Raw genomic sequence first — 13,287 nt, 5'->3', positions numbered from 1 at the left:
TAGATGACTAAGTGACTAGTGATCATGAAGACACTGTCAGATCCTCATGAAGATGCTGAATTACAATTATAATCTTTTCCTGAAATAAAAGAATGTCAACAACTATTCCTCAAGGTTCAAGCTTTTCTTTTGAGTGTTGAATTCTCAGACGATTTTTACATCATAAAAAATAATTAAATAATCTTCTAAATACATAAAAGTGGTTTCTGTATGAACCAAGGATTATGAACCAAAGATCATGATTAATTAAACTGAAAAGAAAAATCAAATTCTAATTATTATTTTATATGTAATTTCAAATATATGTATGTATATAAATTAACAAAGTGAAAGTTTATATAATCAAACTGGCCAAAAGCTTTTTTAAATTTTCTCAATGATAAAATGTTTCACCTTATATTTAGTTGCTCTGTGTTCAGGTGTCTTACAGCAATATGTTCAAGCATAACATTCAATACGTTTGCCACACAGGGACCAAGGAATATCAAGAAACAAGGAAAACATCTGTTCTAAAGCTTCAGGTTAGACACAATTACTAAGCAACAACACTCATTCAGCAAATATTTGCTAAGAACCTATGTGCGAGACACTACTCTAGGCATTTAGGATACACAATAAACGAGACGCCTGCCCTCATGCAGCTTGTATTCTCGTAAGGAGGAAAAGGCAGCAAACAGTAAATCTAACAAATAGGTGAACTCTATGTACGTTCTAAAATATGTGCAATGGGAGAAGAAAGAACAGAAGAACAAGTTGTGCAGGTGGGGGATGGAGGTGGGCAGGTTGCAATGTTAAATGGGGTGGTCAGAATAGGCCTCATGAGATGGAGACATCTGGTCAAAGATCTGAAGATGAGGGAGTTAACCTTACATATATCTGGGGGAAGGGCATCAAATCATTTAATACTATGTTCAGGTCTGTGTCCAAATAATTCCTCTAACAAAAAATAACAACTTCTATTACCATAATAATATTAGTTAAAGCATTACCACAAAAATATTTGGATTCAAATATTTCTACAGAAGAATACATTCCTTCATACCTTTTTCATTTCATTTTCTAAATTTTCCTCCTCTTGACCTTCAGACAGCCTTCTCCTTAAATCAGCTATTTCCCTCTCTGCAGATTCTCGATACTGTGCCCACTGTGTTCGCTCCTGCTCCAGCCTAAGGTGAAACTGGTGCTCATAGTCACGAACTGTTTCTACAAAACATCACCAAATAGTTCATGTCCAAGCATTCTGAAAAAATGTTCTGGTACACTAAAATTTGAAAAGTAATTTTATATTAAAAAAATTCAGCCTAGTTTTTGGAAATCTTTCAATTCACTGAAAACAAAAACAGAAGCACTAAACTAACATTTCTAGTTCTTACTACACGTAGAAATTTTGCTAAGGATTTTAAACCAACTCTGATCTTCACAATAAACCTGTGCCATGTATTATTTTACAGATAAGGAACACCTACGAGAGGTTAAATACTCTGGCCAACGTTTCATAACCAGAAAGAAGCAGAGCTAGAATTCAAACCTAAGGCCAACTCCAAAAGCTATGTTCTTAGATACGACATTATGACTCCTAGGACAAATATAACACGTCCTCCCAATCCAGCTATACACCTGAAAGTGTGAGAAAGGGGATATACTTCCAGAACGTTCTACTATATCCCAAGATACTAACTTAAGTTAGTTAACAAATTAGTTAACTAAGTTAACAAATTCTGAAGTCTTTATAAAATGACTTTATCTTTAATACAATCTTAACACATTATGTGATAAATACTGCTCGCTGTCCATTAACTTCCACTCTTTCTTGTTCCTAACAAAACCCCAATTGTGTTTCAAAGCCAAAGGCCCAATGTAAAAACTAGAGTTTCTAGATGCCTTGGTGGTTATGTGTAACCAGACACCTCGATAAAGTGTGTGGCGGGGACGGTATACACTGAAGATTTCTAGAAAATTTTTGCTTTACTGAGGTGGACTGGAGGAGGGGCAGCCATTTTTTTTCAGCCACAAGGCAAAATGAAGTTGAAAATCATGTGAGGATGAAGAAACAAAAGGACTGAAGAAGCTTAGGACACTGATGACATCAGGTACCACTGTACACAGCCCTAGATTACCTATCTCTGGATTTCTTCCGTGAGAGAAATGAACTCTTATTTGGGTACACTGCTATAGTCAGGGAGGTAACATGAGGCTTAGAATAATCACTAGGTGATAGCCACAAACTCAAAAATAGTGCTAGTCTTACCTGCCTTCTTACAAAAAAGTGCTAAGGCAAATGACACATAACTGTGAAGATGGGAAAAAAGTCATCACTATTTCACATTTATATTATTAACTAAACTAATTCTAGGAACCCAAAGATTCAGGAGGCAGCTTACTTCATTTCATTATCATTTTCTCAGAAGCGCAGGCAGTAACTAAGCACTAGTGCTAACAGCCGAAAGAGACTAAATAAACTACTACTCTTCCTTCAGACCAAGGGCCGCCAGCTGGCAGCCCAGCAAGCCCATCCTAACCTATAAGTCATTCTAACTCAGAGAATGAGCAAAAATTTCACTTAAAAATAAAAAGTTTTCTTTAAAATATAAAATTATGGCAATGCTGGCCTGGATGGGCCATAATGAGCTGGAACTAATAAGTGTAAATAGTAAATAACTTCATTCTCTGCCTGGGAGGTCTCTCCAGCTCAGCACACTTCCTGTGTCCAGATGGCTTTATTCACTCACATTACTGGCCTGTCTTCTATATGAAAATCCATTTTGAAGCCCTGCTTTAAACATTACGATGAACTACAGTTCTCATTTAATGTAGTATCTCTGTAACACTCTCATCAGAATTCATTATTAAATTTATTAAAATTACAGATTATATACCTATTTATAGTATCATTGGCTTCCCTTTTATTTGAAGACAACAGGGCATCTTGAAGATGGTAATACATAAAACTATATAAAACTCAGGATATACTTTAAGACCCTCTGAAAATGTTCTCAATCATGAGAATCAGTTACCTTAGAAAATCGTAAAACGGATCTGTCTTTGTCTTTACCTTTCATAACAGCCTGAAGTGAAGCAACTTCTTCTCTCCACTGTCTTTTCACTTCATCTATAGCTTCTTGCTTCGTATTTTCAGAGACCGTGGCAATGGCCTTGATATTTTCCATCTCTGCTCGGGCTTCCCACAGCTGTGTCCGAAGCTGCCCCAAATCATCTTGTGCAGCTTGTAAAACCGCATTTTGCCTCTTCAGATCCTCTGCAAAAAAAAAGTGAAGACTTTCCATTAATGAAGAGTTCACTTTTATCAGGCTGACATTCCAATGAAGAAATAAAGCATTATATTTACAATGTTAACATTCTAATGAAAAAAATTAAGCATTACATTTTAAAACAACATAGAAAATGAAATCATTTTAATAAAGGCAAGGTTTAAGGTATGCTGGGTATCACAAATCAATTATTAACTACCTAACCAGAGTGATTAAGGCCAGTTTTAGAGCTTAAATTTAGGCTCTTTTACCCATTGGCTAAATGAATTTATTTACCCTCTCTAGCTCAGTTTCCATATCAGCAAAATTGGAATAAAAACAGCCACCTCAGAAAGTTGCTTTAATGATAAAACAATGTACTGAAACACAATTCAAAATATGTTTAGTAAAAAAAGAAAAGAAAGCCAGAGTACATGGCAGTTAGTGGCTCTAGGCCTTTTTAAAGCTGGGATTAATTTCTCAGCACCCCACCATTACCATCTCTTAAATATTAAGTTGATTTGATGTGCCTATCACATGATTTAAACATAAGTAGGGCATCTGGCCAAACTGACTTCCAATAAAAAAATGAATCTACCAACAGTATATAGAGGTATGTCTGTTTTCCCATACCCTTACCAAGAGTCACTATTTTCAATTTTTTTAACTTCTTGCCAACATCATGGGTAGAAAATGCTGACAGTTTTCATCCATATTTCCCTACTAATACAGAGACTGAGTATCGCTTCATACATTTATTAATGACCAGTATTTCCTCTTTGGTGATATCCTTTAACTATGTTTCTGATGAATTGTTTTTCTTCTAATTTGGGAGAGTATTTTATATATACTGGATATTAATCCTGTTTTCTCTAACAAAACTTCCCAGTCTGCCACTGTCTCTTAACTTCTTTTTTGTTTTTTGCCATCTAAATGTTATAAAAACATTTATGCAGAAGAACTGTCCATCTTTGCGAAGTCATCAGTTTCCTTTACAGAGCACAATAACTAACCCGACTGGCCATAAAAACAGTTTGATTTAAGACCTAGCTCTACTACTAACCAGCTGTGTAACTTTAAGGGAATCACCATGCCCTCAAGCCAGAATAGTGGCAAGGCTTTGTCTGTACAATCTTCTAAGTACTTGAAAAAAAATCAAATAACATCAATTAAAGAACTTTTAAAGTTGTGAAGATATTCATCATTATCAAACAATCACAGGAATTAACAATTTGGTAATTCAAGTAACAGAAAAAAAAACCTAGTCATAATAATTTTAAGCGAAGTCACTTACAAAATCTTCACTCTCTCAATATCAGTTTCATATCATTTTGTCACCACTATTAAAATATTCTGAAACACTAGCCAGAGACAGTTATAAGAACATTAGTTGCAGAAAGGAATTATCAAAAGAATCTTGAAGGCAAAATAGATAACTAAGAAATTATGGTAGGTATGTCACTGGGAATGACCCAGAAACTGAGTAAAGGCATAAACATGTGAAACCACAAAAGAAGTGTGTGTGTGTATCAACTGTATATTCTAAGTGCTGCTCCACAAAATGTGAAATAAAAGGAAAAGCATTACTTATGGAATAGTTTATCAAGTTTTGAGCACTCCAATTCTGTCAAGGCTCAGATTTATACACTTAATACCTCCTCATGCTAATAATCCCCACGACTTTTGACTTACTGGAAATTATCCAGAGCTATTCACTACCACGCTGCCATTATGAACAGAAAAACTGCAAATAAATATTAAACCTACATACTAATTTTTGGCATGTTTCCTCAATTAAAAGTATAGAGACCCTGGAGGAAAACTGGATCAAATCTTATTCCTGACTTACTTTATAACTATTTAGGTAAGATATAATATACATATTATTTGTCATATATAATATACAGTATATATTATTTGTTAAATATATGTGTATATATATACTTAAACTAGGAAACAAACAGAACTTAAAAATAAAGTTAGAAAAACAGTTTTTTTGTAGCAAAGCATTTCAAAAATGTTAGCCAATGGGTACAAGTTATTAAAGAACAATTATTTTTTGTTTTTGTAGATGTTTTATAGATGATTTCAAACATACTCAAAAGTTGAGAGTAGAATACAACAATCCTTCACACACCCACTACCAACGTTACCAAGATTTTATTTCAACCATCCTTTTTCTTTGCTGAAGTATTTTAAAAGTCCCAGAAACCATATTACATCATCAAACATACATGCATCTCTAAAAACATGCATATCTTCTTACACAAACACAGTGCCACCATCATCACACCTAACAAAACAACTGCTTGATATAATCTAATACTCAGTCTTAGTGAAATTTCTTCAATTGCCACAAAAATGTATTTATGAAGACTTGTTTGACTTGGGATCCAAACAAGACACTTCATTTGGTTATACTAACACTTTAAGAAGAAACAAATATAAAGGATTCTATAATGAACACCTATTACCTATCACCTAGCTTCATCAATTTTTAGTATCATTGCTACATATGTCTCAATTTCTTTCTAACCTTAAGAAATATAACTTTACAAATACACTTTTCTTCAGAGGCAACTATCAGGAATGCAGAGTTATCATTACTATACATATTTTACACCTTTACACTATGTTGCAGGTTTTTAACCTTAATGCTCTAGTACTCTAGTATTTTTCCACAATTAGCTCATCCTCAGTTTTTGAGACTGCTAATACAACTAACTACCTCACTTTGTTAACTGCAATATCACAGAACCAACAGATCAGCTATTACAGCTCATGGGCATTCCAGTGTGAGGGAGGAATCTACTTTTTCATGTAGATGTTCCCCTGGTTCCACACCCAAGGCCTCAGTCTTTTCCCATTTTTATAAAGCCGTTTACATCATACATCAAATGTCCTGATATATTGAGGGTCTGATTATAAAACCTCTATTCTACAAATAAAGCTTATTTGTCTGTTCTCATGCCAATCCTATACTGTCTAAACTAATACAGCATTATTTAATATTTAGTCTACTCTTGTATATATTTAAAATTTTCCATAATAATTTCAAAAGGCCATGAGAGCGAGAGGGGATAGATCAGTGGTAGAGTGCCTGCCTAACATGCACAAGGTCCTGAGTTCAATCCCCAGTACCTCCACTTTAAAAATAAGTAAATAAATAAATCTAATTACCTCCTCCCCTTAAAAAGGGCATTCAAAAGGCCATGATAGTTTTGAATAAAGTGGGGAGACTTCCCCTACCAGATATTAAAGATGATTATTATAAGCCTCATGTACCCACTGCCCAGCTCCAGCAATCATAAACCAATAGGCAATCCTGTCCCATCCACCCATTTGCATTCTACAACTTATTATTTTGAGATGTCTCAAGAATTTTTTAATTAAACTTTATTTCTTAGAGCAATGTTGGGTTTACAGCAAAACTGAGCAGGAAGTACAGAGTTCCCATCAACTCCCTACACCCTATGTACAACCTCTCCCCCTGCTGACATCCCTCACCACAGCGGTACATTTATCATGATTTCTGAACTTACAATGACACATCCTTATCACTCAAATTCCAGAGTTTACATTAGGATAATGTATAGTGACATGTATCCACCACTCTAGTATCATACAGAAGAGTTTCAGTGCCCTAAAAATCTCTGCTTTGCTTGTTCATCCTCCTATCCTCCTAACCCTTGGCGACCACTTAGCTTTTTACTATCTCCATAGTTTCCCCTTTTCCAGAAAGTAACATAGTTAGAATTACTTGGTATGTTGTCCCTTCAGATTGGCTTCTTTCACTGAGTAGCATGCATTTAATTTTCTCTACTTTTCATGGCTTGAGAGCTCGTTTCCTTTTCATACTGAACAATATTCCACTGTACCACAATTTATCTGCTCAACTACTGAAGAACATCTTGGTTGCTTCTAAGTTTTGTCAATCGTCAACAAATAAAGTTGCAAAAAAACATTTATGTGCAGGTTTGAGGGGGACATATTTCAATTCATTCAGGTAAATACCAAAGAGCAAAACTGCTGAATCATATCCTGAGTATGTTTAGTTTTGTAAGAAATTGCCAAACTGCCTCCCAAAGCAGCTGTACCATGTTGCATTCCCACCAGCAATGAATAAGAGTTCCTGTTGCTCCACATCATCAGCAGCATTGGTGGTGTCCGTGTTTTAGATTTGAGCCATTTAAATAGGTGTGTAGTGATCCCCTATTGTTTTCATATTTGGGTAGTGATCTCTCACTGTTTTAATATATTTGCAGATTTATACAACCACCACCACAATCAATTTTGAAATATTTTAATCACCCCACAAAGAAATCCAGCACTCTTTATCATCCCCCTACCCTATACCCTCCACCCCCTAATCCTAGGTAACCACTAACCTATCCCTACCAACCACCTATTCTGGGTATTTCACATAAATGGAATCATACATACTCTCTGACTGGCTTTTGTCCCTTAGGATAATACTTTCAAGGTTCATCCATGTTGTATTATCAGTACTTCATTCCTTTTAATGGAGGAATAATAAAAGCAATTTGTTTATCCATTTATCAGTTAATGGATTTTGGGTTTATTCCTCACTTTTTGACTACTATGAATAAGGCGGCCATGGAAATTCACGTAGAAAGATTTATGTATGGACATGTCTTCTTTCCTCTTGTATATATACCTTGGCGTAGAACTGCTGGGTCAAATGGTAACTCTATGTTTAACCACTTAAGGAACTGAAAGACTATTACAAAGCTACTAGACCATTGAACATTCCTGCCAGCAGTGCATGAGGGTTCTGATTTCTCCACATCCTGGCCAACTCTTGTTATTAACTGACTTTTTGATATAGCTATCTTGGTGAGTGTAAAGTGGCATCTCATTGTAGTTTTGTGTTTCCCTCATAGATAATGACATGGAGCATCTTAACATGTGCTTACTGGCCATTTATGTAGCTTTCTTGCATAAAGGTCTATTCAGATCTGTTGACCAATTTTAATCGGGCTGTCTTTTCATTATTGAATTGTAAGAGTTCTCAGTATAACCTAGATAAAAGTCCCTTATCTGATATATTTGCAAACTTTTCTCCCATTTGCTGGACTGTCTTTTCATTCTTCGGTTAGTGTACTTGGGAACCCAAAATTTTTTTAACTTTTTACAAAGACCAGTTTATCTAATTATTCACTGTTTGTTTCTGCTTGTAGGGTCACTATCTAAGACATGACTGCCTAACCCAAAGCCACAAAGGCGTCCCCCTAAATTTTTCTCTTAAGAGTTTTACAGTTTCTTTTTTAAACCTAGATCCCTGACACATGCTGAGTTAACTTCTGTAGATGCTAGGAGTCCAACGTCATTCTTTAGCATGTAGACATCCAGAGGTCTCAGTACAATTCACTGAAAAGATGATTCCATCCCCGTTGAATTGTTTTGGCACCTTGGAGGAAATCAACTGATCATATATATTTCTGGATTCACAATTTTATTCAATTGAATTATTCCTACCCTTATACTAAAACCATACTATCTTGATTACTGTTGCTTTGCAGTAAGTTTTGAAATCAAGAAGTGTCATTTCTTCCAACTTTGTTTCCCAAGAATGTTTGGCTATTCTAGATCCCTGGCATTTTCATATAAACTTTAGGATCAAATTATCAATTCCTACAGAGAAAGCAACTGAGACACCAAAAGATATTGCATTAAATCTGTAGGGTCAATCAGAAGAATATTGCTAATATTAAATCTTCTGATGTATGAACATGGGATGTCTTTCCAATTTACATCTTTACATTTTTTTCAGTGTTTTTTAAGTTTCCAGAGTACAAGTTTTATATTTATTTTGTTAAATTTATTCTTAAGTATATTATTCACTTTTGATGCTGTTGTAAATGAAACTGTTTCTTTAATTTCATTTCCAGATTATTCATTGCAAGTGTATGGAAATAAGATTGGTTTTTGTATATTTATCTTGTATTCTGCAACCCTGCTGAACTCATATTAGTTCAAATGGTTTTTTAGTGGATTTCCTACAATTTTCTATGTAAAAGAGACCATCTAAGAATAGAAAGTTTTACTTCTCCTTTTCCAACCTGAATTCCTTTTTATTGCCCCCTACCCCTGCATTTTGGCCTAACTGCTCTGGATAGAACCTCCAGTCCAATGATGAAAAGTGGTAAAAGTGGACATCACTGTCTTGTTCCAATCTTAGGAAGAAAGCATTCAGTCTTTAACCATTAAGTATGATGATGTTAGCTGTGGGTTTTCTGTAAATGCCTCTTATCAGGTTGAAGCTTCCTTTTATTTTTAGTTTGGTTAGTATTTTTTATCATAAAAGGGTGTTGAATTTTGTCAAATGCTTTTTCTGTGTCTACAGAGAAGACTGTATGTTTTTGTTTTTATCTTATTAATGTGATGCATTACATTAACTGATTTTCAAGTATTGAACCAACCTTGCATTGTTAGGATAAATCCCACTCGAACATGGTGTATAATCCATTTTATGTATTGCTGAATTTGGCTTGCTAGTATTTTGTTGAGAATTTTTCCATCTATATTCATAAGGAATATTGGTTTGTAGTTTTTTTGGGGGGTTGGGTAGAAGGGTTTGTTTTGGGGTTTTTTTTTCTTGTGATGTCCATCTTGATTTGATATTGGGGTATTAGCCTTATAAAATTAGTATGGAACTCTCTCTTCCTGTTTACTTTTTAGTAGAGTTTGAGAAGTATCAATGTTAATTCTTTGAACATACAGTAAAATTCACTACTTAAGCCATCTAAGCCTAGGCTTTTCATTTTTTTGTGGGTAGTTTTTTAATTGCAAATTCAATTTCTTTATTTGCTATGGGTCTAATTCAGATTTTCTATTTCTTCTTCAGTTAGTTTTGGTGTTTGTATCTTCCTAGGAATTTGTGCATTTCATCATTCATACTCCCTTATTCTTCTGTAAGGGTAGTAGTAACGGCCCCTGTATTCATTTCATGGTCAATACAGCTAAAGATGTGTCAATTTTGTTGGTCTTTCCAAAGAAAGCACTATTACTTTCACTGATTTTCATTATTGATTTTCTATTCTATAATTCACCAAATCTTACTCTAATCCTCATTTCCTTCCCTCCTACTTGTTTTAGGGTTCATTAACTTTTTTTCTAGCATTTTAAGGTGGAAGGGTAGATTACTGAATTGAAATATTTCAATACAGGGATTTATAGCTGTGTATGTCTAAGTACTGATGTAACTGCATCTCATAAGGGTTGGTATGGTGTGTCTACAATTTCACTTACCTCAAAGTATTTTCTAATTTTCTTTGTGATTTCTTCTTTTAGCCACTGATTTCTTAGGATTGTAGTATCTAATTTCTACATATTTGTGAGTTTCCTACATTTCACTACACTGTAGTCAAGAGAATACAGATTGTATTATTTCAACCCTCTTATATTTCCTTGTTATCTTCTTCTTCTTGTTCTACTCATTAATGAAAGTAAAGTGTTCAAGAATACTACTCTTACTGTCAGACTATATTTCTCCCTCCCTTTCTGTCAGTTTGCTTCCTGTATTTTTGGCACTCTGTAATTAGATGTATATATAACTATTTTGTTTTCCTGCTGGATGGTCCTTTTGTCACTATAAAATGTCCTTCTTTAGTAACTTGTTTTGGTTTGAAATCTATTTTGCCTGATATTAGCATGGTCTTTCCAGCTTTCTTATGGTTGCTATATGCAAAATATATTTTTTTCATCCTTTTACTTTCAATCTATTTGTATCTTTGGATCTCAAATGTATCAACTAGACTATATAGTTGGATCTTGTTATTAACCAGTCTGAAACTCTCTGCCTTTTATTTGGATTGTTTAATCCATTCACATTTAATATTACTGATATAACAATATCATTGGATTTAAGTTTGCAACTTTTCTTTACTGTATTTTATGTCCTTTTGTTCCTCTATTCTTCTTTCACTGCTTTCTTTTGCCTTAAGTGAATAATTTCTAAAGTAACATATTAATTCCTTTCATAATCGTTTCACTAAAGGTTCTTGCGTTAGTGGTTGCTCTAGGGCTTACCATATATATCTTAACAGACTCTATTTCAGATTTATACAATCTCAGTCCCAATGATATATAGAGATTTTACTCCTCTATAGCTCTCTTCTCTTTTTCCTATGTCTATGCTTTTGCTGTTACATATGTTGCTACCTATATATACTATAAACCCAATGATAACACTGCTATACTTACTGATTCACATAACTGTCTTTAAAGAAGCTTACAAAAGTAAGGAATTCAATAACATCAAAAGCACATCTTTTGGATGAAAACTCTAATTCAAAAAATTACACGTGCTCATAACAGCACTGTTTACAATAGCCAAGACATGGAAACAACCCAGGTGCCCATTAACAGACAGCTGGTTTAGGAATATGTGCATGTGTGTGTGAGACTCACATACTTAGAAAACAAACTTATGGATACCAAAGGAGAAAAGGAGGTAGGGAGGGATAAATTAGGAGTATGGGATAAACAGATACAAAGTACTGTACATAAAACAGATAAGCAATAAAGATTTACTGTTTAGTACAGGGAACTATATTCACTATCTTGTAAACCTATACTGGAAAAATCTGAACAAAATATGTAACCGATTTACCTTGATTTACTTTGCTTCACACCTGAAACTAATGCAGTATTGTAAATCAACTATACTTCAATCTAAAAAAAAATCTTTTGGAAAAAACTAATTTAAAAAAAGACAATTACTGATATAGTAGAGATGTGAAAATGTAAAAGTACTGTGTATGCACATGCCAAAAAATTGTAAATTCAGATGAATAATTTTCCAGGAAATACAAATTACCAAAATCCCTCAAATGTAAAACCTGAATAAACCATAAGCATAGAGAAACAGAATCAATAAGCAGAATTCTTATTTACAAAAGGATGCATAGGTTTTAGAGGCAAATTTTGTTAAATCTTCAAGGAAAATTTGTTTCTATGTTTTATATACTATGGCTTACTAGATCATTTAGTTTTAATTTCTCATTCCTTTTAATATTAATTTTAATAAATGTTTTTAAAGTTACAATCTTACTTTCAAAGTATTGTTTTAGCTGCATCCCACAAGTATCTTCACTGTATTCTAAGTATTTTACAATCTCCATCATGATTTCCTCTTTAACTCATAAGCAATAGGAATGCATTCTTAGTTTCCAAACTTTAAAAAAAAATTTACATTGTTTAAAACCTTTCTAACTGCATTAGGTAAGAAAACATAGTAAATAGCTTGCCTTTTTTAAATACATAAATTAAATAAATAAATTGAGTCTTCCTTTGAGATACACAATGACAATTTTTAAGTGCCCCTTATGAATATAAAGGACGTATATTTTTAATTTTTTCAGTACATCATTCCTAAGAGATGAAGCTTTTTAAAATTCTGTTGCTCAAAGCTATGATGTTTCTACCTATTACTTGATCTAGCAACTGATACGTTAAACATCTCTTATATGTGTATTTACCAATTTCTCCTTGTAATTCTATCACCTTTTGTTTTATATGACATATCATGGCTATTTTGTTCGGTACAGACAAATTCATGATTACATTCTATCTGTAGATTGTTTCATTCATCACGAAATGGCCTTCTATATCATATCTTCAATGCTTTTTGCCTTAAGTCTCAATTTTGTTATTATTGCCTCATTTGTTTTACTTTCTTCTTTAAAAAAAATGAAAGTGAACGAGAAAGTTTTTTGGTTTTCTTTTTTATAGTCAGATTTATTAGTTTCTATGTCGGTATTGTTTCTTATATCCTATCCATTCCCTCTTGTAAACATTATCTTTACTAGTTCTTCTGGTGATTTATGTGGGTGATAAATGTTCTTAAGTTTTTGTATGCCTGAAATACCAATTTTGTTCTTGCTCTTGAATATTTAAGCTTCATATAAAATTTTAGGTTCACAACTGCTTTTTCTCTGCACTTTGAAGATCTTATTTCATTGTCTCCTAGCATCTGTTATGCTTATGTGGTATCTCTTGTCAGCATAACTGTTGC

The 13,287-nt window shown here is 33.7% G+C and overlaps 1 protein-coding gene across 1 annotated transcript in view; it reads right to left on the bottom strand.

Annotated features, from left to right (window-relative positions):
* RABEP1 (rabaptin, RAB GTPase binding effector protein 1) overlaps positions 1 to 13,287 on the bottom strand; it is a 94,725-nt gene that overhangs the window by 39,043 nt on the left and 42,395 nt on the right. The window contains exons 3-4 of the mRNA XM_072940585.1: positions 3,053 to 3,256; positions 1,043 to 1,203 (exon numbers count right to left, since the gene is read on the bottom strand). Of these exons, the coding sequence (XP_072796686.1) occupies positions 1,043 to 1,203; positions 3,053 to 3,256 (365 nt within the window). The remainder of the gene's footprint in view (positions 1 to 1,042; positions 1,204 to 3,052; positions 3,257 to 13,287) is intronic.

This window comes from Vicugna pacos, chromosome 16 (assembly GCF_048564905.1).
Source record: "Vicugna pacos chromosome 16, VicPac4, whole genome shotgun sequence".
In the NCBI taxonomy this organism is placed as follows: domain Eukaryota; kingdom Metazoa; phylum Chordata; class Mammalia; order Artiodactyla; family Camelidae; genus Vicugna; species Vicugna pacos.
This window is presented reverse-complemented; position numbering and strand designations above follow the sequence as displayed.